This window comes from Panthera pardus, unplaced genomic scaffold, assembly GCF_024362965.1.
Source record: "Panthera pardus isolate Hobbes unplaced genomic scaffold, ASM2436296v1 HiC_scaffold_24, whole genome shotgun sequence".
Taxonomy (NCBI): Eukaryota; Metazoa; Chordata; class Mammalia; order Carnivora; family Felidae; genus Panthera; species Panthera pardus.
The window spans coordinates 85,444,168-85,472,124 of NW_026526810.1; the positions used below are offsets into that span (position 1 = coordinate 85,444,168).

At 37.9% G+C, this 27,957-nt stretch overlaps 1 protein-coding gene across 1 annotated transcript in view; it reads right to left on the minus strand.

The window, feature by feature from the left end:
* The window catches only part of LOC128772833 (translation initiation factor IF-2-like), a 403,616-nt gene that overhangs the window by 279,244 nt on the left and 96,415 nt on the right, over positions 1-27,957 (minus strand). Inside the window, exons 3-4 of the mRNA XM_053888731.1 lie at positions 15,848-15,922; positions 12,737-12,822 (exon numbers count right to left, since the gene is read on the minus strand). Coding sequence (XP_053744706.1) covers positions 12,769-12,822; positions 15,848-15,922 — 129 coding nt within the window. The 3' untranslated portion in view covers positions 12,737-12,768. The remainder of the gene's footprint in view (positions 1-12,736; positions 12,823-15,847; positions 15,923-27,957) is intronic.

Sequence of the window (27,957 nt, forward strand, 5' to 3'; positions counted from 1 at the left end):
GCCTGGTAAGATTCACTTTGTAATTATTGACTGCTTTCTATTATTTATTTTTCTCTTGTATTGGTCAATGGGAATGAGATGAATAAGAAACTTTGCAAGAAGTCTTGCCAAAAAACTCTCAGGCTTTTTTTTTGCTCATTTATTCAAGTATCCATTTATTGTTTCATTCAATAAAGCTTTGTAGAGCAATGTGCTGGGTCCAGGAGATAAAAAAATGAATAAGATATAGTTTTCCCCCAACTGTGCTAAGACTCTTGGAGAAATAGATAAAGAAAATACTTACGTGAGTAAATGAAGAAAATTTCAATCACCAGAATTTCTTTGGGGAAGAATGTAACATTGGCTATGTTACATTCATTGATGGATATGACTTGCAAATTTCATGCTTTAATTAAAAAAAAAATGTTAGTAAAGAAGAATATGTGTCCTGATTAAATTAGTAGTATGTGTGTAAAATTGAAGTAGAACTATTTTCTTACGCAAAATAGAGAAAACAAGCAAAAAAGAGATTGTTTTTGATTTACCAGATTTCCTTAACAGGCTTTTTCTGGATATTGTAAGAGATTCAACATAGTAGAGGTTAGAATTCAAAGATAGTGAGGAGAAAGGAACAAAAAGAGATTAAGAAGCTCTTGGTTGGTTGAGCCCCAGTTGTAGAGTCCTATATGCTATATTTAGTAATTTGGACCTTAATCTACAAGAGATAATTGAAAGATTTTAAGAAAAGAAATGAGAATCAGGTTTGTATATATAATGGTCATTCTAGCACACTGTGATGGAGACTATTGCCAGAGCTAGACCATAAACAACAGAGCCATGCCATAAAGCAGTGCCTTCCTAGTGAGAAGAGATTATACACTGAACAGATAATTCCAGGCCAGATCAGTTTGATATGGAATATGACAAAAAATTTGGAATCTAGGATAACTTGCATGGAAAACTCGCATGGAAAACTTGCATGGAAAACTTGGTGTTGAATTGAAGGGTACAAGATCAAGAGAGGAGTGTTTTGTTTTCCTCTTTTTTCTTTAACACATAATAATTAAGTCATTTGACATTTCTATATCTCTGAGATTCTTTACCAGATTAGTTTGATGATCAAAAAGGGAGGGGTTAATGTACAAAATTACTTTGAATTTTTAGGCCATGGATCTCTTCCAAATTGAAGTTATCTACTCATTGTCTTCTTTTCCCAGTCAAAACAGAATGGAAACTATGTTGGTTTTTATTGTGTATTGACTATAAAAAGCAGGAATTATATGAGTGAATGTGTGATGCAAGAAGCTTAATAGATATTTTTATTCTGGTCTCAGAAACTTAGTATCTGAGAACACAATTTAGTCTCAACAGAGGAAAATTATACCTTGTCTGTTTCTCCACATTTCCTTTCAAATGGAAGTGAAAATTCTACTTCCTTTCATACCTCAAAGGGATCAGACCAAAAGGCAAACACGAGATTTATTGATTCTCACATTGTTTAAGTATATCATGGCCAGTTACCTAATGTGTATTTTATTTATTGTGGGTCCTTCCTCATTACTTTTTTCTCGGGCTTTATTTTTCTGTACTACATTTGTATATTTTGTATATAACTCCAAGTAGTTCAATGCAATGAATTGGTGACATGTTGTTTCTGAGGATATGTCACTAATTTACTAACGTAGGAGATATTTTTAGCTTCTACCAGTTTGTCAATGTTCTACTGACCCTTCCAAATATCTACTTAACATAAGATATGAGAAATTAATAAATCCTTTAATGAGAGAGGCCCACCCTATTTGACTTTATAGCTAAACAAAATTTCCAGGTAACAATACTTACAAATTTTTCTCCTATCTTGTAGAAAAGTCATAGATTCTCATCATTCTTTTTTTTAATCCAGTTAATTTCTTTAGCTTCCTCCACAGCTTTTTCTTACACAGTATCCCAAATGTTTTCAATGTAAGTATATAGTACACAGTCTATTCGCTTCCACAAAATTTTTACATATACAATCTTACTATCAATTTAGCTTATTTTACTTATAAAATCACTGATTTGAACATTCTCTAGTAATCCTTTTCCAAACAGCGTTATATCAAATGTTTCCTTCTCGTTTACATGTAGACCCTTCTAGATGATTAAAGCAGCAAGCATGCTCAGTATGTCTTTAGGTCTGATCCTTACCCAATTCACATTTCAAGACTGTAGAGGTTAATGCATTTGGAAATCCCAGTTTGTACTTAACCTAAACGGTCTATGGGTAGGCCCTACGCTTCCAGTGAGCCAAATGATTTAAATGTAGTGAGTTAATTAATATTCCATATATTTGTTTAAGGTTATATCCCCTGAGGCGTGTTAGGTATGGAAAGCCTCTGTAACTATTGAGATTATCAATATTCCAAATCAAGTGATAAAAGGCCACACTAGGATAGGGTGATATTTTGACAAGTGGAACATTGATCAATTATAGGTCTTCTGACAAGGTATAGGTTAAAATTTTATGGTATCTGGCAGAGGTGATGTGATGACTTCTGATCAAAAAGCACAAATAAAACATTTATAAGGAAGAAAAACTTAATCATTGTGACAGATATTTTGTATAGAACAAGACAATTTAAAAATATCTTTTATGTGCTCTAATTTTTTAAATGATTTATATTTTTCTTCTGTTTGATTTTAACTTATATTGTGTGGCTGGGAGACAGAAGACCATGAGTTCAAGTCTTGACTCTGCCATTAACTCACATTGTGGCTTTGGGTGAGACTTCTGACTTCTTCCAAACTTCCTCATTCATGAAATTAGGGAGTTGTACTAAATGATCTCTGGAGTAGCATTTAGCTTGGAACTCCTATGATCATATCTTGTATAAATATCACATGACTTCTGATTACTTGAAAATACTACCCAGTTGGATTTAAAACATAAAAAAAAACAATGTGGACATTTAAAATTTTTCTGTGCTATTGCTATCAGTTTAATTATGAGGCCTATTTCTTATTTATGTCTTAGTCTTTGAGAAAGCTAAGGCTGGCTGTTAAATAGTTCTTCTAATTAGTATGAATGGTTGTAACATTTAAAATCCTTATCTTTCCTTTGATAAGATCAAAATTAGAGTGAAGAATATGCCTTGCTTGAACATATTAGCATGCAAACCATGTAGTATGAAAAGATGTGTTTAGGCGCTGAGAATAAAGCAGAAGCCAGCACATTCTGACAGCTGTGAGAAACACAAAAAATATTAATGGTGGCAGTTAGAGAGTCAGACAGAGAATAGCAATGCACAGGTGCATTTTCCCTAGTGCCTATATTTCTTTTTTAGTATTCACGATAAGTTTCCAATACCTTCATCTTTATACAGGAATTAGAAAACAGTTCAGACTTATTAGTTTGACTGAGCAATAGCCTAGGACAGCTAAAAGAACAGTGCCTAAAGGGGCATGTATATTTGTAATAAAATAGTCTTCTATGGTAATGCTTTAAATATCACCATAATGTCATTTTTATTTTCTAATAAAGTCATCATCATAACAGTTTTATGATTCTCTTAATTCTATTCTTAACATCTTATCTGAGTGGAGTGAAAAATTCCATTAATTGCAAGCTGTTCTATTTGCCTCAGCGGCCACTATCTTTTAATATAAGTTTCCATTATTCGTCTCTCAACATTTTGACTTTAAAGGCTAAGGTGCTACTTATGGTTTAGGATAATTATGTGAAAAAAAACTTTTAAGTCAATATTGAAACTCATCACTTCAGATTAGCAAAAAATATAGAAATAGCATGAATTCTCTCTTGAATATGTCTGAGCATATGATCGCACTGATTCCACACTCCACACTGCACACTCCACAAAAATCCCAAACAAACCAGAAATAGATATTCTGAGTACTGTGTTCTCAGAGTTATCAGGAAATATGATGCAGTGTGAAGAAGGCAGGTTCCTAGTGATACCGCATATCTCTCAAGTTCACCGTCAATGAACAGTGTGAGTCATTTGGGTCTTGAATATCTAGATAGATCTATTCCTTACCCTCAAACTTCTAGTCAACTATTCAAAGAATAATAATGGGAACAGTGTTATGCTGCCATAGACACACAAATAGTAGACTTCAACTAAGCCATTGAAGGAAATGTTCTTTTCTCTACAAAATTCAGAACAAAATTTTAGATGTTAGTTTTCCTAAGTTTATACTTCAGGGAAAGCTGTCATTTCTCAAATCACCTTTTATGCTAACAATCGAATGTCTTAGAATATGTATTTCTAAAAGTGTCTCTTTAGAATTTGTATTAAAACATAAATTAGTCAGACTACCCTCTAATTTTTAATTCTGTCCGTTTAAAACCATTACATGTGGGTCACCTGGATGTCTCAGTTGGTTAAGTATCCAGCTTCAGCTCAAGTCATGATCTCATGGCTGGTGGGTTCCAGCCCATTGGGCTCTCTGCTGTCAGTGCAGAGCCAGCTTCAGATCCTACCTCCCTCTCTCTGCCCCTGTCATCTCTGTCATCCACCCTGCCACCCCTACTTCACATATCTCTTTCTGTAACCATTATGTTCCTGAGGTTCTTTTGAAATCTCTTGTTTGCTTATAATGTAGGGATACAGGATGGTACAATTTCATCAAATTCCTAAATGCCAATGTCAAGTGAGACTTGAGATTGGTTAGGAGATCATTAATGAGTACATACACATACACACACATATGCAAACACACAATTTTAAAAACAACAAAATTGTTTTCAATCTGTTTAAATTGATTTTGAGTTTCAAGTTTCAAATGAGATAATGTGTGTTATATAGCAAACTGTGTACTGGCAATCCATATTGGCAAGTTTTAAGCTCCATTCTTAGAAAAGCAGATATTAACTCAAAAAGTGAAGATTTTTCTTAGGCGTAGACATTTTAATTCAGTTATATTTTTTTAAATCTATGAATCTTTCCTTTTTCTTCCTATTTTTTTAATGTTTATTTTTGAGAGAGATAGAGCATGAGCAGAGAAGGAGCAGAGAGAGAGGGAGACACAGAATCTGAAGCAGGCTCAGGCTCTGAGTTGTCAGCACAGAGCCTAACGTGGGGATCCAACTCACGAAAACGTGAGATCATGACCTGAGCCGAAGTCGGATGCCTAACCAAATGATCCATCCAAACACCCTTATGAATCTTTCTTTTTAGTGTTTCTGTTCTGACATGGTATCTACCATTCTCATCTTCATGATACAGTCTTTTCTTTGAGAGTGGGGACAAGTGAGCAAGGGGCAGAGAGAGGGAGAGAGAGAGAGAGAATCCCACATGGGGCAGAGAGAAAGAGGGAAAGAGAGAGAGGCAGGGCTCATGCTCACCTGATGCGGGGCTTGAACTCATGAACTGCGAGATCATGACCTGAGAGGAAGTCAGATACTTAACCCACTGAGCCACCCAGGTGCCCCTACAGTCTTTTTTTTTCTTTTTAATTCTGCTAGACTGGAGCTCAGCAGGAGATTCATTATTTTTCTGATTTAAAGCCACTATTGATGAATTCATCCTCCTTCCCTGTCCACCCCAAACAATATACCTTTCAGGAATTTCAGCACAGATTTGTAAAGAATATTTTTACTTTATGGGGCACCTGGGTGGTTCAGTTGGTTAAGCGTCCAACTTCGGCTCAGGTCATGATCTCACGGTTTGTGAGTTCAAGCCCTGTGTCGGGCTCTGTGCTTACAGCTAAGAGCCTGGAGCCTGCTTCATATTCTGTGTCTCCCTCTCTCTCTGCCCCTGTCCTGCTCACATTCTGTCTCTGTCTCCCAAAAAGTGAATAAACGTTTAAAAAAAATTGTTTAAGAATATTTTTACTGTATGGATTTTACTTGGGTTTGGTGCAGTGTGTTGAACATTATGAAAGTATATGTGATGTGGAAAATGGATGACAGCTCTTCAGTATTTAAATTATTTGCACAATTAGAACTTGTTCCCCAACCTCACTGATCCCATGGTGATAGATTGTCAAGACAGTATAACAAATGAGTGGATTGTACTGAACAGCCTTTTCATTTAGAACCCATTCAAGTACCCATTATGGAGCTGCCATAGCCAGGAAGGCATCACCACACCTGTTTGATTTCCTAGGTTTCTCAGTAGCTATGAGAATAAAATCTTAGTTTCTGCTTTGATTTTACCACACCTGGATAGCATATCCTCATTTGTCTTCTATCTGGACAAATAAAATCAGTTCCATTCCTTAGTGCCAAACTCTCTCCCATAACATAATGGCCCTCACTTTTCTGACAGGACATAGAATCCCTGGCTACTAGTCTAAGGGAAACTCCCCCTAAAGCATTCTCCTTCCTACCTGAAAGCCTGTAAATATTTCATTAAAAAATCAGATCTGTTGGGAGAGGGCATGGGCTAAATGGGTAAGGGGCATTAAGGAATCTACTCCTGAGATCATTGTTGCACTAGATGCTAATTTCGATGTAAACTAAAAAAAAAATAATAATAATAAAAAATAAATTAAAAAAAATCAGATCTGTAAGGTGAATGCTTTATGGATTCTTTGGGCACTTAACTTTGGCAATTCTAAACACAAGACAATTCCATTTCTCTAGCTAGCTAGTCTGACAATATTTTGGAGATGTGATTAAAGATAATAAAATTAAAGGCAGTTTTACAGGGGCATCTGGGTGGCTCAGTCGGCTGACCATCTGACTCTTGGTTTTGGCTCAGGTCATGAATTCACAGTTTGTGGGTTGGAATCCCACATCGGGCTCTGTGCTGGCAAAGGGGAGCCTGCTTGGGATTCTCTCTCTTTCCCTCTCTGCCCTTTCCCCCACTTGTGCTGCCTCTGTCACTCTCAAAATAAATAAATAAACTTAAAAAAAAATTTAAAGACAGTTTTACAGATAGTTATTCAGTAAGATTATGGGTCTATAGGGGAGAAAAGGTTGGGTAGGGGAAAACTAAAGGCTTATGGATGTAGCATGTATCTATAATGGTGAATGTTGGATAAAATGTAGATGGCAGTAATTTATTAATGGGAACATAGTGTATAAACATCCAGTCTGCAATGAGATGTCACTATATGCCTATTAGAACAGCTAAAATAAAAAAATCATTAAAAAAAAATCGTGACTATACCAAATGTTGGCAATAATACAGAGAAACTAGATCTCTTATATTCCTGGTGGGAATGTAAAATGGCACAGACATTCCAGAAATATATGACAGTTTGTTATAGAGCTAAACATGCACTTATATTATGAAATAGCAATTGCACTCTTAGGCAATTATCCCAGGGAAAATGAAAACCTATGTTCATACAAAACATATGAACAAGTGTTCGTAGCAGCTTTATTTTTAATAGCAAAAACTAGAAACAACCCAAATGTCCTTCAGTGGTTGAATAAACTCTGGAACATTCATACAATGTAATACTACTCAACAATAAAAGGAATAAATTATTGATACATGCAACAACCTGAACAGATCTCATGAGCATTCTTCCTAGTGAAAAGATGTCAAAAGGTTACAATACTATATGATTGCATTTATATAACCTTTGTGAAACAATAAAACTATAGAGGTGGAGAACAGATTAGTGGTTACCAGGGGATAAGGACAGGGTTGGGATGGGGTGGGGGAGTAGAACAAACATAAATGAGCAGCCTGAAGGAGTTTAATTGTGGTGGTGGTTTCACAAATCTGTATGTGGGATAAAACTGCATAGCACTCTACACAAACACCTGCATGTGCCTATAAAAAGTGGTGAAAATGAATTATGCAGTCCAGTTAATAGTCTAGTTAACAATATTTTACTAGTCTCAATTATTTCCTGGTTTTGATACTATACTGCAGTTAAGATGTCACTACTGGGGGAAACTAGGTTAAGGGTACAGGGACTCTATGTACTACTTTTACAACTTCCTGAGAGTTTATAATTATTTCAAAATAAAAAGTGAAAACATTCAGAACTTGTCTGTTTTTGTTTTAATGATGTGCATCAAAGGTCTTTTTGCCTCTGTTGTGTACTTACTATGTCCTTGGTCATTTACAATGCATCTCGTCCTATTTTGGAGAATTACATTCACTTGTAATTACATGAGAAAAAGACGCTGGCTTACAATGCCTAAATGAGATGTCAAACTGGTAGTTGGCAGAGGGGAAAGGAATAGGAGGATGAGCAAAATAGGTGAGGTGATTAAGAGGTACAAACTTGCAGTTATGAAATACATGTCATGGAGATGAAGAGTATAACATAGAGAGTATAGTTAATAATATTGTAATAATGTATGGTGATAGATAGTAACTACAGTTATTGTGGTAAGCATTGCTTAATGTGTAGAATTATGGAGTCACCATGTTGTGAATCTGAAATGTACCATTGCATGTCCACTATACTTCAATCATAAAAATTTTGAAGGGTGTTGGACTGAAATATAGGCTAAGCACCACACTGAAGAGAAGGCAAACAATACCCTTCACTGAGCTTATTATACTGCTGGATCTTACCTCTGTACCATATTTGATCAATGGACAAAGGAATAGGAATCTGTACTCTCTTGTTCTGAAGGTAGACAGAGGACATGGAATACTAATATCCTATATATGGAAGATGGTATGTGCATGAAAATGAAACAAGAGCTTCATCGCCAACCCACACAGAAAAATCAAGAAATATGTAATACATACTTTAAAGCTAGTCAAGAGAAATAAGCAGATATTTTTTTTAATGTTTATTTCTGAGACAGAGACAGAGCACGAGTGGGGGAGGGGCAGAGAGAGAGGGAGACAGAGAATCAGAAGCAGGCTCCAGGCTCTGAGCTGTCAGCACAGAGCCCGTCGTTGGGGGGGGTGGGGGCGGGGCTCGAACTCACAAACCATGAGATCATGACCTGAACCAAAGTCGGTCGCTTAACCGACTGAGCCACCCAGGCGCCCCAGAAATAAGCAGATCTTTAATGACCATTGTCAAAGTAGTTTATTTTAGGTAAAGAAAAAAAGTGGATTATCCTGAAAGCAGAGGCATGAGATAGCAAGGTAAGCTTAGGCACATTCCAATGGGCATGAACAAATAGAACCCAAATAACAAGATGAACTAGGATTCAGTGTTTCCCTCCCCTATTTGTGCAGTAACCAACTTAACAAGCTAGAAGCCCCATCAGATATGATATTGAATTTAATCAACAATGGTTTCCTAATTATTTTGGCTCTATGTTTCCAGGGTTTTCAGATTGTTAAAAATCCAATAATTCCCTTCAGAGGCTATACACCTGAATCTCCCCACCCTGCTTCATTTTGTCTAGAAAATCATGTGTTCCATCAACTAAGACAGCTATTGGTTATGTATGATGACCTATGGCTAATTTCTTTTTTACAAGCAAATAAATAATTTTGCGGCTCATTAGGCTGGCCATTTTTCTGATTTGTTTGACCTTTGCTGTGCTTTTTTATCAGTTGGTGTTCTCAGACCTCATTTTTCCCCGCAAAGCTCCAGTAATCAAATGAATTGCTGGACCTGTCAATCGGATGCCATGACCTGTTAAAATGGGATCCATCAGAAGAATTTCATTATGTTTTTGTTAGAACAGTTGTCAGAAATCTTTCATTCCTGTTCTCTAGTACCACTGAGTGACAGGTAACTGATACACACATGAAGAAAATGAAGCATTTATTAAGAGTTTTAAGTTGAGATGCCAGCTGAGTCAAAAGCTTCCTACATACAGTAGAATCCTTTGCATAAAGGATTTTCCTATAGCCATTGTGGACAATTAAACTTGGGATCTTCTCCTCTTGAAAGATTAACTCAGGTGGGAGAGTATTCTCAGTTTAAATACCAAATGTGTGCTTGGGTAGTAGCAAGTCCCTAAGGAGGATTTAAATTGTAAGTGGAAAACAGCATTTGCAAAGAGGATTTTAGTGTGATTGCTGTTTGCCTTAAGAATAATCATTCACTGAAGCAATTAACCTGCAAAATAGAATTATGGGAAAGGGGAGGGGGTGAATCTTTACTGAACCAGATGCAAACAGTTTTCAGCATGTACTTTCCAAGGTTGAACATAGTGACCAAAATGGTAATGTTCCCCTCAGCTTGACTAAATTTTAGACAGGCTTCTTTTGGTCAATAGACCCCTGACCTCCCTTTTCTTAGAACATTTACTTGACAAAACTTGCCATTGTAAATTCTGTCTCTGCCCCATTGAAATGTAAATCTGTAACTCTGTTTTTCCCATTCTTTTGACAGGTGAGAAAGATAGGGCCCCAGTCTTCCAGTCTCTGTGGGAGGATAGAAGCCTAACCTCCCCAAGCACCAATTAGCAAACACAGATGGCCTCACTGACCACCTAACATCCTCTAGGACTAATATCCTCCAGGATTTTTCCTTTAGCTCATCCCTGTCTTTTATTTCAGCACAGTTGAGGTCAGTCTCTCTTCCCCATTGCAATAGTCTTGAATAAAACCTTCCTTGACTGTTTTAACTGGTCGGTACAATATTTCTTTTACAGTAGATCCCAGATAATTACCTTGAATTTATTTTCAATCTCTACAAATTTGTCTCGGTGTATTTTAAAAATGGAAAATTTGTGCATTTGATTCACCTACTTTTGATGGTCATAATTTATTAGATCACTTAAAAATATATAATGCCAGGGTCAACTGGCAAAATTGTGTGCTATAGTCTTCTTTCAGCATGTGTCCCTGTGGTTGCTAGAGGTCAATGAACACTCCTGAGGGTGACAGACCCTCCTTGCTGAGCTGGCTCAGCAAAACCAGTTGTGCCAGGTGCATTCTTTCTATCCTTGGCCTGATCTGATTTAATATTTGGTTGTATGTCTCATTAATGATTTGGTTTTGTCCTGAGAATAACATTGTACTTTTTACACACAGCATTTGCCGCTAATCAGTGGAATCAGGAGCCACTGGCTCCTGGTTCACAAACACTGCCTACGGTGGTGAACTGGTCTACCTTCTAGTGTTACATTTCATTGTTCCAGAGAGCAGCAGCAGCTGCTCTTCTTGGGGACCCAGGGTCTTGGCTGATAATCACTAACTAGTTACATTTCCTTGGTGGGGTTTATATTTGGGTCAGTGAGCCTTTAAATTACATTATGTAGTAAGTCACATTCTCATTAAACTGGGCATGGGTATATACAGCCCTCCATCATAAAGGTCAGGAGACACAGAGTTTTAGGTAAAAGGCAATGGCTTCCAGTCATTCCAAGAGGTGTCTGATAAAGTGTATTGTCAAAATTTTTTTTAATGTTTATTTATTTTTGAGACAGAGAGAGACAGAGCATGAGAGGGGGAGGGTCAGAGAGAGAGGGAGACACAGAATCCAAAGCAGGCTCCAGGCTCCGAGCTGTCAGCACAGAGCCGGATGCAGGGCTTGAACTCACAGACCATGAGATCATGACCTGAGCCGAAGTCGGACACTCAACCAACTGAGCCACCCAGGCGCCCCTGATAGTGTATCCTTAACAACCATGTTAATTAGAAGGTACTGTACCCTGGAATTCGACTGGACTGGCGTGATTCTTAAGTCCTATTTTGTCTGCTCATTTTCTCTTCCAGTAGCAGGCCTTGGGTGCTGTTCCTGAGTCTTCACTGAGCATTTGAAGGTTTCTGTTTTGATCCCTACATAATGACTGTGGTTTTACTTCGCAATTTCACCCCTACCTCCTAAATTGAGTAGGACGTGTGCTGAAACTTTTGCAGAAAGTGACCTAATGTGCTTATTATTTTTACTTCACCATCACTTCCCTTAGAAAACTCTAGAATTCAGCCATCTTGGAAGAGAGGAACTCTAACTAAATTATGAAGATTTAAAAGGTGAGGCCCAGAATGAAGCCAGAAAAAAATAGCTTCCAGCATTACTAAATGATAGTATGCCAAATGATGCTTTGTTGTGTTAATTGGGAAATAATGCACATATAGTAGGTAGAACATGACCTGTGACCACAAAATATGGTTACAATAGTGGCTTTTAATAACCAAATTACAGTAGGTAGAGCCCTTACTGGACAGCTGCCCCATATTAGCCTGTTCCTACTGCCCACTATGAGACCCTCAGAAACCTACAGTCCAGTTTGTCATTTGGTGAGAGCTTCCCATTGACAGTGCCCATTATCATAAGGCCAACATCCATGTCCAGGGTGGTGTCTCCAAGTGTCTCCTGTCCTTAGCATGCAGAGAATCTCTGGGTTCTCTGATGAAGTGGGAAGTCTAACTTCTTTTCTGATGAGTGTCACACTTTTTTTAAAAAATCAGGGCCTAGATAAACAGTTCCTTTCTCAGACAGATACTGATGTGAGCCCCTTGGCTATGATTTTAGTAAATTTCATTTTTAAAATGCCTCACTTGTTCTGAGTGGTCTTTATTCTTTCTTCTTTCCCAATTGCCCTCCCTGCCTCCCCACCCCCTTCATAAAGCAAATGTTTCTTTGTGCCCCAACTGTAAAATATATATGCCAACATATATTTTCTTTGTTTCCCCAAGAGCTTTATTGCCCAGGAGGGACATGGAGCATGGGAGAAGAAAGGTGGAATATTGTGGTCTTCAATAATATATAGGCTGTACTTCACTGAGGCAAAGTTGTCCTGATAAACCAACAAAAAGAGATTCTGTAAAATGTAAACCCTCACTTACTTTGAAGGCCTTTTCACTCCTATTTTCAACTCTCCTTGGCTGCCCTGTTCTCTTAGAGTTGACCTCTGCCAGGAGGCAGACTAAAAGCCACCACACAAAAGCTCTAGAAGAGATGAGCATCAAGGAAATGGACTGACCTGGTCTTTGAAGTCAGGGTCACAGTGTACCTCTAGATCAGGCTGTTAGTGACGTTATTGACAGTGCTTCTGCTGCTAGCTCTGCCCTGCAGAGAGAGGGGCCAATCAATTGGGGGGAAGGCAAGAACAAGAAATCAAGGGAGAAACCAATACAGGCAGATCATTTTGAATTACCTGTCTTAAGGAGGAGTCTCCCAAACCAAAATTAAGCTTTTCTTTTTTTCCTGTGGAGGATCTTAATTGACATGTTTTGAATCAGGTTTTTTTGTTTTGTTTTGTTTTGTTTCTTTTTCTCTCCTGCTTATGAAGAGTGATTTCCAGAGAAGATGTTTGAGAATCCTATTCTCACAGGGGCTGGATGTGCATATAGTTAATCTGGTAACTTCCACCTACATGCTGTTTTGCCTTGGGATTGGGATTTCAGGATTTTGACACCTAGTGATAATTGAAGAAAACCATTGTCCTTCTGTAATGTTTTACAAGGTTATTATGAGTCCTTCATATGGCCCTACAGTTAAGAAAAATTCACACTGCATTTCAGAGAAATTCAACTTAAAATAATATTTTCCCTCTCCATTGAAAATTCCCATTTTATGCATTATGGTTGCAATTGTTCTTCATTTCTGAAATTTAAGCATGCCACCAACCAATTTCAATACATAAATGATTTCTAACATCAAAACTCATGAAATATTCTTTTTATATAATTAAATTCAAAAATTAAGTTGCAATTGTGATAGAAATCATTTGTAAGAGGCATTTTAAACAAAATTTTAAGATTGGTAGCAATAATTGCCCTGTATTGTTTGTATTTTAGACCTGTGACAAATGAAAATGTCTTCACTATATGAGAAAAGTAAACTATATTCTATGGTTAACAAGGTTGAAACCTGTCTCAATTCTGAGGAATAAACAAATCAATTTGGTTTTAATTGTAATTGTGAATTGTTTTTTCCCCTTGTACCAATATCTAAATTATTTCCCTTTAAAACTTACACAGAAAAGTTTCAAGAAAGGCCTATATTTACAAATTATATGAGAGGCAATAGACCATAGTGATTTGGAAAACAGATTTTTTTTTAGTGGTGAAACAAGAAAGAAATTTATTCAGTGAGGCCAGCACCAAGAAGACAGCAGACTAGTATCCCAATGACTATTTTCAAAGTGCTGAAAATATGTCTAGGTTCATATAAATAAAATGTGGGACAAAGGTCAGTGGGTACATTCAGGCAGGCAGTAAATGTCAGGTTGATCTTTGTCTTGGGGTCAATCATGCAGGGTCTTGCTGAAGTCCGGGCAGTTTAATTACTTGAGGAGGTAGTTTCAGCTCCCATCACAGGATGCTTTGCCCAACTGGGACTCTCAACTGAGTTAAAAGGTAAGCCTGAAAAAAAATTAACTTTCTAGTATTTTCTAGTACAGACCGAGGTAAAAATGGAGGTAGTTGAAGTTAGAACATAAATTTTTAGGGGTGCCTGGGTGGCCCAGTCATTTAAGCGTCCAATTCTTGATTTCAGCTCAGGTATGATCTCACAGTTCGTGGGTTTGAGCTCTGCATCAGGCTCTGTACTGACAACATGGAGCCTGCTTGGGAGGCTCTCTCTCTGCCCCTCCCCCACTTGCTCTCTCTCTCTCTCTCTTCCTCTCTCTCTCCCTCTCTCTCAAAAATAAATAAATAAACTTAAAAAAAAACACACACACAAATTTTTAACTGACCTCAGACCTGGCTTCAAAATCTGGCTCCACAATTTACTAACTGTATGACACAAGTGAATTTTTCATATGTTTGAGTCTCAATTTTCTTATTTGTAAATAACATTGACTTCAGTACAGTTTTGTAAGGGATCAGATGTTCTATAAAGTGCATACTAAGCGCTCATTAAGTGGTAGTTATTATTATTATTATTTATTTCAGAGAGAGAGAGAGAGAGCACAAGATGGGGAGAAGGGGAGAGGGAGAGGGAGAGGGAGGGAGGGGGAGGGAGGGAGAGAGGGGGAGAGAGGGAGAGAGAGAGAGAGAGAGAGAGAGAGAGAGAATCTTAAGCAGGCTCCAAGCTCAGTGTAGAGTCCTACCCAGGGCTTGATCCCATGACTCTGGGATCATGACCTGACCCAAGAGTCAGACCCTCAAATGACTGAGCCACCCAGGTACCCTTGTAGTTAATATTTTTATTACGATTATGCATATCAAAATCAGGTCACTAACATGGGACAGAAAATCATTTTATTAAATGTAATGTAAAATGCAGAATAAAATAAAGTAAAACATCACTAATTTGGAAATCTGAATAGTTGGGAGGAAAATAATTTTGATCTAAGAATAAACATTAATTGGGTCCTCACTATGTTCGAGGTGCTATGCATCACAAACACTCCTTTTGCCTCCTTCGGGATATTTATTTACTAATTACTTGATTTCTTTTTACCCTATTTACTTCCACTGGCTCCTTCCTTTTAGCTTATAAAATAGTGTTCACATTGATGTGATTTGATGTGGGGTTCAGGAGGGAACATTCAAGAAAGAATTCTTGAGAATTTTCAGCGCAAAAAAAAAAAAAACAACAAAACAAAACTGCTTTTATTAAAGCACAGGGACAGGACCTGTGGGCAAAAAGAGCTGCCCTGGGATTGTGAGGAGCAATTGATTATATCCTTTGGAGTTGGGGGTGGTAAAGACAAAGGAAGAAATTTACAGAAAGACTTTCATATGCAAAAGAAGACTCAAAGGATCCTCCAGCCTGGCTATTGTCAAGCTAAGGTTGTTTTTTCCTCTAGTAAAGCATTGACATTAAGACAGTTGGGAGTTCCTGGAGGAAAGTCATACTCTGCCTGTCTCAAGTATTTGTCAATGGGCTGCAGGTTATAAGGAAATTTAATTTCATATACATTTCCTTTTGCCTTTGTTCTCCACACCATTCCCCCCTGACCAATTTTGACCCCAAATCTTTAATTTTGCTGAGAGTGGAAGGTCTTATCTCCCGAACTTCTTCCTGCTGAATAGAGGTGTGGAGATGTTGCTACCTATGGGTCAACACTGGTCAGTTGAGGAACTTATATGTAAAAGTTACCAGAAGCAGAGGCAGCCAATCCAAGGTAGACAAATATATGCACCTTCTTGAGTAGAAGGATCATCTGTTGGCTTGAATCTATGGCAGTGAAGGAGTCTTGGCAACAAGCAGGGAGACACTGGAAAAACAATAAAATAAGGTTAATATTATTATGAGAACAAGAAGCCCAATAAAAACGGCCTTTGATAGATAACCAAAGTCTTCCTTCAGTCCAGGAGTTTAACCAATCACTAAAGGAAAGGGAGAGATTGTTTAAAGCACCAATTTGAGTATTTATATCTTTTAGCAATCCAGTTACATTTTTATGATATCTGGAATATGTACACAACATTCTGTTTTTATGATAGCACATGTTCCACCTTGTGCAGCAGTTAAAATATCTAATGCCAATTTGAGAGTCATTTAAGGCCTTAATGGTATATATCCAGTGGTGTTAGCCATCATAGACTTTGTTTTGTTTAGCAAGCAATCAGGTAATTAATAAGAGGCACCTTAATGGAAAAAAAAGAAAAATATGTTAATGGTTGGAGCAAATTTCAAACTCAGTGTCTTGAGTCTTGAGTGCTTACAATCTAGTATCTACAAAGATGTGTTATTGAAACATTTTCTCTCTATATTTACCCTCATTTTTAATCAGAGATAGCTAAGTCAAGACTAATTCATTTGTAAAAGAAGTCCAATTGTAATAAATGTGGCCTAATTATTTACAAAAGCTCAGCAAGAATAGTGATTGATCATATATATATCTTTTAAAATCTGTTTTGCTGGAACTTTTAATAAGGCATCTCTAGACTGACTTTTAGTAGCCTCTCTAGGCCAGAAGCCAAGCCAAATATTTGCCATCAGACCTGCCTGTAATACCTGTAGATTTGGGTGAATTCTTCTTCTTGAGATTCCCAAAATATCCTGAGGTTCCTGCACCTTCCAGGAAAGGACGTTCTTTACTCAACTGTTAAGACTGCTAGGAACCCTGTAAGCAAGGTATCAGGCCAACATTTCCAAGGGGCTTTATTGGCTTCAAGCTTCATAAAGTCAGACTTAGTTCCTTAAAGCTGTCTGGTCAAATCTGAATCTGTGCATTGTAGAAGCTGCTATCAGGCAAACAGGTTTGAGCAATGGAATGTAGAAAAGGCCCACTTCAAAATATCCATAGGCCCTAACTGACCAATGGTTGTAAGCAACCAGGCCCACTTACCAAAAAAAGGGAAAATTCCATATATTACCATATCTCCTCATCTTCCCCCTTTAAAAACAGTCCCCACTCACTACCTCCTTGCCAACCACCTATCCTCTTCTGTCCTCCCTGCTGCTCACTTGTAGTGTATTCAATAAACTTCTATCTCCTCTGTTCTGCCTCAGGTAAATTCTTTCACCTCCAGCCCCACCAGCTTCCAGCCAGCCATCACACTCCACATTTGGGGGCCCCATCTGCTTGAAAGTCACCCCATTTAGGCAACACATGCATGTCTCTCAACTATAATATTTCAGTCAAAAGACTTGGTAAATTAATCAATGTTTCCAATAGTGTCCTGTTACAAGGAGAACAGATTCTTATTAAACTAATGCAAATAATTATAATTGTCACGAAAAAAAAGAATACCCACTGAGAGTTTTTGAATTTCACAGGGCTTAGGTAAAAAGAAAAGTTAAAAACACTTCAATTTGTTAACAAAGGAATTTTTATCATATTTCTGTATATAATGGATATCTTAAGAGAAAGTTTCCTTAATCTGGAAGAGCAAAACATTTGAGAACTAGCAATGTGTTCAAACAAGAGTCATGAAAACTATAATCATCTTCCTCAGTTGATTTTGTCCCATGTTGTGGATTCCTTGCTCAGTTTGAATGCAGTTTTTTAGTTAGTTCTGGAAATTCTTACCAATTTTAAAGATATCAAAAAAAAAGTATTTGTCAAAGGACTTTTTTATAAATCTCATTGAAGATGAAACACATTTCACAAGATAATAAGAATAATAACTATAAATGACAAAAGACTCAAAAATGGATATGGTTCAAGATCTAATGAGAGGTAACAATATAAGTGGCAAGGAAATCTGGTTATTTCTGTGACATATAACACTTCTATGATTCTATTAATATTGAAAATAATATCCATGATACAATATCAAGTGATGGCATCATACCAAAGCATATTAAAACCTTAGAAATTGTATATAATCTCTATAATAGTTATAGCATTTACCCAAACAACATAACCTAAGGCTTATTATTTAACAGTGCTTCCAGAGTAACAACATACCAAATAAAAAGGCCTAATTAGTCAAAAAGACTTCATTCACAACGTAAAATCCAGGTAGTTTATTTTAAAATCTCAGAAGGTTATAAAGTGCATGCCTAAATAGGTTTACAGATCATTACATAACTTAAAACTTAATTTTTTATTTAACCAAAGTGTCAATAAGAGATTCCAAAGGCAAATATGTAAAGGTTATATAGTTGTTAGCAAAACTTAGCCTCTTTAATATTGAGAAGTTTTAACTAAGTAATCAAAACCCTGATAAAAACAAAACACAGGGGTTGCCTGGGTGGCTCAGTTGGTTAAGCATCTGACTCTTGATTTTGGCTCAAATCGTGATCTCATTGTTTGTGATTTCAAGCTCCATGTCAGGCTCTCTGTTGACAGCATGGATCCTGCTTGGGATTCTCTCTCCCTCTCTCTCTACCCCTCCCCTATTCATTCATTCATTCATTCTCTCTCTCTTTCAAAATAAACAAACAAACAACTTTAAAAACATAGAAACCTTGGTTTTCTGGGTGGACAAAAGAGAAAAAACTTCGTTTGCATTTTCTTATCAAGAGTAGACCAACAATCAGAGAAAACATTTTTTAAACAGAAAAGCAGAATTTCAATCTTATACCAGTATACTTTTAAAATCCATTCATCTTGATCTTAGTCCTGACCACATATAAAATCTCTTTTCAACGATTTCCTTTCATAAACTTTCTACAACAACTTTTTTATTCAGTTACTTCCCTTATTTCCATCAGTATTAATTACATTTAGCAGAATTTTAACTTTAGAAATCTTAGTCTCCATTGAAAACTAAGTAGTAACCAATCATGAACTGTTATACCAGAATTCTTTAGATCTAAAATTTGTAAGCACATTTCACAATTTTAAAAACAGATTTTTCCATAGCACAATCCTCAATAAAGCACAAAGCATATTTATCAACAGACCCAAGTATCCTCAGCTTCTCTGCAATAAGAATCCAAAAGCACAAACCTATGTTCAGTAATCAATGCCTAAGTCTTATCTCATTTGGAATCCAATGAATTCAATCGAATTTATCATCTAAGCAAAACTTGAAAGTTTCAGGTTACCAAAGACTTTGAAAGCTATCTTAACAATTACCCATGAAGACTTTGAGACAAAATTCATGATCATTTTAAGTCATCTTTTTGCTAAAAATTATAACAGATAACATGAGTTTCTTTGACTTTTAGTAAACCTAAGTAGAATAAAAGTTTCATATTTAATGCTAATAACTCTAAGACATGTCTATCTTAATTAAACCAACAAACTTAAATTAGTTGAAATACTAAATATGTTCCACCTGGGTCCACTTAAAAGTCAATTTGTTCCCCATTGTCAATTTTTACCTGGGACACTAGTGGGGAAATCTGAAGTGGGCAGTGTTAAGCCCAAGGTGGGGGGGGGGGGGTGCTCTTTGCTTCGTGACAGTGAGGGTAGGAGAAGCCAATGGTGCCTGAGAAATCAAGGATGGTATAGGAGTTAGTTATGTAGGCTGCTCCCAAAATGGGACAGAAACAGGAGGAGGGGGAGAGAAAAGCAGAAGAGGTGAGGTGTCTCCAGGAAGGCTGGAGGTGGATAAAAGTCTAGAGGGCAGAGAAGGAGGTCTCCTGGTCCTAAAGCTCATAAGCTTGAGATGAAAAGACAGATTTTCTTTCCACCAACAAGTGGAATTAGGCAGTCCATGTCAGGCCAGAGAAGACAGGGAAATTCCCCAAAACAAAAGGAGTTTTGGTAGCTGCTTAGGATATTCCTTAAAGCCCCAGTCCCAAAGTAGACTAACTGGAGACTATTGGCTCCAATTATCATAGCCATTAATGCAGGAAATTCATGAGGTAGAAGCCCCCAGATACAGCTAGAGTAACTCAGATGTGTTAGGAGCAACATTGAGTCAGAAAGTCAGTGTTCCCTTCATCAGGGATGGCCTGTGTTTCCTCCAGCAACCTGGGTTCATTCAGAGGAGAGTCGTTTAGACAATCATCCAATATGTCAGGAGGGAGTTAATGAGCCTGGTTAGTGGCCAAGCACATTCTGCAAGAGGCCCTTATGTCAGGGTCCTGATTTAGGGCCACACAGGCCTAGACTAAGGGTACCTCTGCCTATTTGCTCTATTTCCTGAAGAAAAGATCTAACTGATAGGTCATATTGAAGTTTAATGTCCCATTAATGAGCCATTTTTCCCTCATATCCAAAGGAGTACTGAGGCCATGCAGTGTTACAAAAGAAGATTAGCTTTTCTCCCCTTAAATCTTTCAATCTAAATTGTTTCCAATGGGTTAAAAAGCATCCCAAGGCAGAGTTCTTGGGAATTGAAGAAGTCCATTACCAGGAAAATCCTCTCTGAATCCCAGGTGGTGTCCCATGCAGGATATATCAGAGGTTCCTGCTGTCAAACTAACCCAAGGCATCCCTCAATGAAATCATTATGATCACCACCCTGCCCTGTAGGGGCCAGCATCCCTCCACTTCCCCATTGTATTCTGGACTACAAATGGGTGCCAGCATGTGGAACAAGATACTGTGCTGTGCCTTGCCTTGCTGTGAAGAACCCACCATTTTTAACCCAAGGAAAATACTAGAAAAGTTTTACAAGGGGAAATCACCCAATTTTGTAATTTAAGTAGTTAGCAGAGGACACTGATGGAAAACAGTAAAGACAAATCCATCATGATCTAACCAACATTCCAACATATGTAGTCCTTACAGCCGACTTCCCTAGGAAACGGCCCAGGGCTGGATTTTAATTCAGTCAGGTACGGGTTTCAGCCAGTTCACAGTGGAGGTCTCACAGCCAGAAGTGGTTAGACCAGAGGTGTGAAGGGGATCACATTAGACCAATGAGAAGGAAACCTCACATGGGTGTCTTAAGATTGGCAGCCATCCTAGTGACTTAGGTAGCTGTCCTGTGCCTAAAAAAGACAACTTTGTATAAGAAAAGGAATAAAAGAAGGCATCAAGTTTTGGGGTTTTATTACCATTTTAGCCATGGTACTAACTCCCAGTCAAAAGGCAGGCTCTCTCCTCCCCAGAGAGTAGCCATGGGCTAGAGGATTGCAGCCTGAGCAATTGACATGAAAATGTTCCAATAGGACTTTACTCCTTGAAAAGCGCCTGAAATGAAAGGAAGAGAAGAGGAAGTACTCACCAAGCTTGCATCAAAGTTCAGAGTCCAGATGAGAAGACTCAGGCCCCATGTTGGACACCAAAAATGATGTGCTTCAATGTGGGATATGGAAGCGAATAGTCAGGAAAGAATTCTTGAGATGTTTTCAGTGAAAAAAAAAAACAAACAAACCAAAAAAAGGTAATTTTATCGAAGCACAGGGACAAGACCTGTGGGCAGAAAGGGCTGCACTGGAATTGTGAGGAACAATTGATTATATCCTTTGGAGTTGGGGGTGGTAAAGACAAAGGAAGAAATTTCCAGAAAGATTTTCATATGCTAAAGAAGACTCACAGGATCCTGGAGGCCTAGCTATTGTCAAGCTAAGGTTGTTTTTTTCCTCTAGCAAAGCATTAACATTATGACAGTTGGGAGTTTCCGGAGGAATGTTGTACTCTGCCTGCCTCAAGTATTTGTTAGTGTGCTGCAGGTTATAAGGAACTCTATCTTCATTTCCTTTTGCCTTTGTTCTCCACATCAAGATCTCTCCCATTGTCAAGGATTGTATCCTGAACCCAAAGACATAAGGAAAAGCACTTCTGGACCCAGTTCTATTACATACTTGAGGAATAATCATAAACCTGTTTGCAAGGAAGAGTAACAAACAGCACACCCTTTAAATGAAATGGTCATTTCACGATGTGTCATTTCCTTTAAGTGATTCTGGAAATCAATTAGTTTCAACCCATTTCATTGTACTGACTACTAAGATAAAGACAAAAGACCCAATGAGACTTCTTTAGCTTGTGACAATGTATTCTTCCTCCAAAAAAAAATGACTTGGAGAAACTTAAGATTCTATAAGTGAAGTTTTACAAAAACATTTTTTCCCACGTAATGGAGATAGTTTGTTGTATTATGCAGTACACTTCATATGTTCCCAGGTGCATATCGATGGTTCTGCTTCATAGCACCCACATCCTCATTGCAAGCAATGAAGTCTTTTCTGTTATGACTGTCACCGTTGTTTTGACTGCCTTTAACCTGCTTGGCAACTTGAGAATCCTTTTGTCAGGATCTGCACCCATAAAGAGGCCATGGTGTGGCCTTTGTTGATAAACTGTTCTCACTTCTCTGACAGATATTTTCTAATGCCTTGAATATAGTGACAGTGATCCCACAGTGACAGCTAACACTGAAAAAATCCTACAGTCCAATTTTAACTACAAGATGTTGGGGGAAAAAAGATGTGGAAAAAAACACAGAAAACCTAGGTGAATTGAAAGAAAGGTCATAGAGTACAAATGCAAACTCCTTCCAGGAATGTTTGAGAGTGTCTGATTATGTACATTCTTGCCACCATTAGGTATTATGCTATTTAAAAATCTTTGTCAATTGGATTAATTGGAAATAGTATCTAGTTATAATTTATAGTTTCTTTATTTAATATTTTAACATCTTAATTTATCATTTCCGTCTTTTACTTGTTCACTTTCCTTGCCTGTTTTTTTAAATGTTTATTTGTTTTTGAGAGAGAGTGCAAGTGGGGGAGGGGCAGAGAGAGAGGGAGACACAGAATCCAAAACAGGCTCCAAGCTCTGAACTGTCAGCTCAGAGCCCAATGCAGGGCTCAAACTTGTAAACCGTGAGATCATGGCATGAGCTGAAGTTGGATGTTTAACCAACTGAGCCACCCAGGCGCCCCAAATTTTATTTTTTTAATGTTTATTTATTTTTGAGAGACCAAGAGAGCACCAGTGGGGGAGGGGCGGAGGGGAAGAACAGAGAATCCCAAGCAGGCTCCCCACTGACAGCAGAGAGTTGATGTAGGGCTCAAACTCATGAACCACTAGATCATGACCTAAACTGAAGTTGGACACTTAACCAACTGAGCCACACAGGCACTCCTGTAGATAAATAAATTTTAAAAGAGGATTTGCTCACAGATCTTAGTCAATCCAGGTTGCCATAACAAAATACTATAGACTAGGTGACTTAAACCACAGGAATGTATTTTCTCACAGTTCTGGAGGCTAAAAGTCCAAGATCAAGGTGTCAGCATGGTCAGTTTCTGGTGATGACTCTCATCCTATCTTGTAAATGGCTGACTTCTCACTGTCTTCTCACATGGCACAGAGAGAAAGAGCAAGCTCTGTGGTGCCTCTTCTTATAAAGACACTAATTCCAGGGACACCTGTGTGGCTCAGTTGGTTAAGCATCTGACTTCAGCTCAGGTCAGGATCTCACAGTTGGTGAGTTTGAGCCCCGTTTCAGACTCTGTGCTGACAGCTCAGAGCCTGGAGCTTGCTACAGATTCTGTGTCTTCCTCTCCCTCTCTCTCTCTCTCTCTCTCTCTCTCCCTCTCTCTCTGCCCCTCCCCTGCTCACATTCTGTCTCTGTCTCTCAAAAATGAATAAAAATTAAAAATTTTTAAGGAAAAAAAAGACACTACTTCCATTATGAGGGCCACATCCTACTGACTTCATTTAATTATCTTCCAAAGGCCCCATCTCCACATACCACCACAATGGGGATAAGAGCCTCAACATATGAATTGGGGGAGGACACAATTCCGTACCTAGCACTTCCTACTCAGAGGGGCATATGCCCAGTCATAGCTCTCAGCTCATGGCCTGTTTCACTGGCACCCAATGTCTACCTTGAGGGTAGCCCCACTGCTTCTGTCTGTATTGTGCATACTCCTGCTCAGCATACTATTTTCAGGTCTAACTAAAGGGTTGATGGCACTGCCACAATATTGTTCTTTCACTTTTTTTTATATCTGACATGACAGTCTGTAGTCATGCTGAATTGTCTGCCTGGCAGCCCAAGTTAACCGCCCAAGTACCAATGATTGTTTTTGCTAGCGCTCTGGTTACAAATTTGTAGAAATTTGTAGAAGGGATTTTTAATACCCTTCTCTAACCTTATTTTCCAGTAAAGCACTGTCATTTTTAGTGTGCAGTTTTGCCAAATACAGGATTTTTCAGAAACACATACATTGCATGTTGCCAGAAATGCCTATATATGCAAAAATGCACAGAAAAGAGCAAGTTAGCAAATAGTTTATATATAGCATGATTCAATTCTTGTTAAAATATACATATACATGTACATAAGAAGAGAGATTTTTGTAGCTGTTTGTATGCATTTTCTAATTTTCCCCTGCATTTTATGTGTTTATAAAGGAAATGGTAAGTTTTTAAAACTAAGAAACAATTGATAGCCCATAGTCTGACCATTTAGACAACTAGAAAGGGCACTTTGAAGGGCTAAGAGATGAAGGTGGAATAAGTCTATAATCACCTGTGGCTTAAAGAAGTCTCAATAGTCCATTCTGAGTGTCTCTGGAAGAGACCTTTTCACTAACCCCACACCAGCAGAAGTTAAACTGTCCTTTGCAGGATGAAGAGAAAAGTGGACTAAGAGTGGGGGATTGATTATTCTGAATTGTTTTTTCGTCGTCATCATCGTCGTCGTCGTTGTTGTTTGGTGAAGACTACTGAGAAGCCAGAAATCTTTTTTTTTTAATATAACTTACTGTCAAGTTAGCTAACATACAGTGTATATAGTGTATTCTTGGCTTTGGGAGTAGATTCCCATGATTCATTGGAGAAGCCAAAAATCTGACAAAGTTATCAAGACAACATCTTAAATTGAAAGAGAGAGAGAGAAAAACTCATTTAGATCTTTAAAAAAAACCACCTTGTACTGTGATAGTCACTTTAAATATGTCATCTTCACAATATTTCTTGACATATGTATTACTGTCTTCACTTTACACGTGAGGAAACAGACTCTGAGAATGTAAGTACTTAATGAGGTTATGAAGCTAGTAAGAATGGAAGCAGGGATTCCATCCTACCTTGGTCTTTAAAATTTGTTATTTCAGAGAAAATCACATAGTATGGATCACACTATTTTATCAGCAATTTATTTGCTCACATTTGGACTACCTGTGTGACTTTCGAAACTATCAGTCCCCTTTTTTATGTTAAATTAGTCCCTACCCAATACCTCATTTTGTTTTATGATTCTGACTATGACCATACATAAACAGTTGACCAGAGACAGGAGATTAATTTTTGATTATCCTTGCCCCAGAATTGGAGAAAACTCACTTGCTAGAAGGCACATAGTAAATGGGAGCCCAGGTTGCAATCTCCTCCTGACAATGTGCATTGCTGTGCTGCCTCCCCTTCCAGGCTCTATAGCAGGGCCCCTGGAGCACAACACACACAGATAGTTGTCTGTCTTCCAATCGTTCTCTGTCCTTCTACCTTCTCACTGGGCCCTAAATACAGTTAGCATTTCTTTCTAACCACACAAATTATGCCATTAGTCTAATCATTACATTTTTAAGTTCAGTTTGAATATTTTTACTTCTAATATTAAACAGATCTCAATCGAGGTCATCTATAACATTGTAAAGGTAACACCCTAACGACCTCACAAAATCTCACTTTCTTTATCCCTTCTAGTCTTTTCATTTTCCATCTGTTCTGAATTGCCAATTTTCTAACATGTGGAACCCTCTGAAGCTTGGGAAACTCCAATGGGTACACACTACTTTGCTGTAGCTGCTGAACCATTTTCTCTTCTTTTGATTCTACCCCACACATCCTTTCCCTTTATGGTTGGCTCTTGCAATTCTCCTTGATGCCCAGCCTGCTTTCTCTTTAGGTCAGTCTTGAGCATTCAGGAAAGTTAAGGGACACTAGAAACGTTAAAACTGTATATAGCACGTATGTCTCACAACTAGAGCATGACAATCATTAACATCCTTAACGAAAGCCTGTAAATCCTGTCATAATCTAATGCCTTCTGAATTGTCCCCTCCCCCAAAAAAATCAATTACGGTAAAGATATTTTTTATTGTGAACAGTATTATTATATTCTGGTATTTAAAAAATCAAGAATATGGGCATAAATGATAACTCTCAGCTCTTCATAATTGCAAAAATCCTATTTCCCTAAGCCGACCATCTAGGATAATGGTCTTCATTGCATTGTGTTGATTTGAAAGCATGAATATGGAACAACAGAGCTGACCTCCATTTCCCACAGAATCTATTGTGTGTCAAATGCCAAAGTAGCCAAAGAGGCTTTACACAAGAGCCAAAAGATATTTAACCTCTTAAAAAGCATCCCTGGTGGGGGGGGTGGGGATGGGGGGAATTCCTTTCCAGTGGAATTAGATCATTTTAGCACCTTTTTCTCATATTCTTATTTCCCATGGTCTTAGCTATTTCTCCAGTTTCCAGGGTCATCCTGCAACTGTAACTCTAGCTCAATAATTCAGCTTTCCACATTTTCAGAGAACTCCTATTTTCAAACTTGACTTCCTGTGTGATCCTAGCTCTTGCCTTTCAGGCTTAACATCATGGCCGCTTTGTGTGTTCTGGTTCTGACCATGTTTGAACAACCAGCCCTGGAGAGTAAGAGCATCACACAGGGCACACAGGAAGCTAATTAATGAACCACTAGGAGTATTACTAGGTATAGTCATATTAAGATCCTATTAAAGAAAAGAATATTCTGACATTTGTTCACTGGTAAGGAACACTTTATTCAGAACTATTGTGATAGGTGTCAAGACTATCACTATAGGGAAAAGAGATCAGACTCAACAGTAAATACAGCAAAGACAGCTGAGAATTTGTAGCTAAGGAGCAGAGTTGGAATGGGGAGGGTTGTCAGTGGATACAAAATTACTAAGAGAAGACTTCAAGCGTAGAGGGATTATTGATAAACCAATTTAACAGAATTCTTGTTGAAGGCAGATCAGGGTGATGAAATATTGAAGGTGAAGGATGAGGAATTTGATTCGATATCAAAGGTGATCAGCTATCAAGGGTAGGGGATTTCTCTAAACTGACTTAGCAGGATACTTGCTAAAACTGGACTTGGCAGGCAGAAGAAGCTTCCAAGGACAAGGACTAGTCAGAAAGAGGGCTCAAAGGAGCCAGTCTATAGTTTGATCAAAGAGGGGGAGTCTTTGTCAGCCCACATCAGAATTTATAAACAAAAGAAAGGAAGAAGGAAGTTACCACACTTTTAAGGACTTTTCTGATTGTGGCACTGTGTCATTACATAGTACTTTATATGTATTGTCTTAATCATAAATAGGAAGTTGTCACTATTCTCACCTAACATATGAAGAAATTGAGGCTCAAAGAAATTAAATAATAGGCCCTGGCATCAGAAGACCTAGATTCGATGTTGGGTTTTTCCTATAACCTTTCACCATCTCTACTGACTTTAAGCAAGTTACTTAACCTCTCTGTTTCAACTGATGTGCAAAATCGAGATAATATACCTTCCTCCCAGGTATTTTATCAACTATTGTTTATGTGAGGATGACTCCAGAATCTCTCTCATGTTCTATTTCTAGATTCATATCTCTATCTGTCTACTAGATAGATGCTCCTGGAAATTAATATCCAAACTGAACTTATTATCTTGCTTCAAAATACCTGTTCTGCTTCCTAAACTCTTAATCTCATTAAATGATGGCTATATAATTTTCCAAGCTACAAACATCAGAGTTATAGTCAACTCTAGGTACTCATGACTCCCATAACCAGACACAAATACTTCCATAAGTAGATACCTAACCCTAAGAGAAACATCTGCCAAAGCCACCTTCTCAATTATGTCCTTATGGCCACTTCAGTCATGCCCTCGTCACGTCACCTGGGTTGCAATGACAGTCTCCTAGTGGCCTCCTTACCAATAATCATTGTCTGTCCCGATCTGTCCTCTTGTCATTATT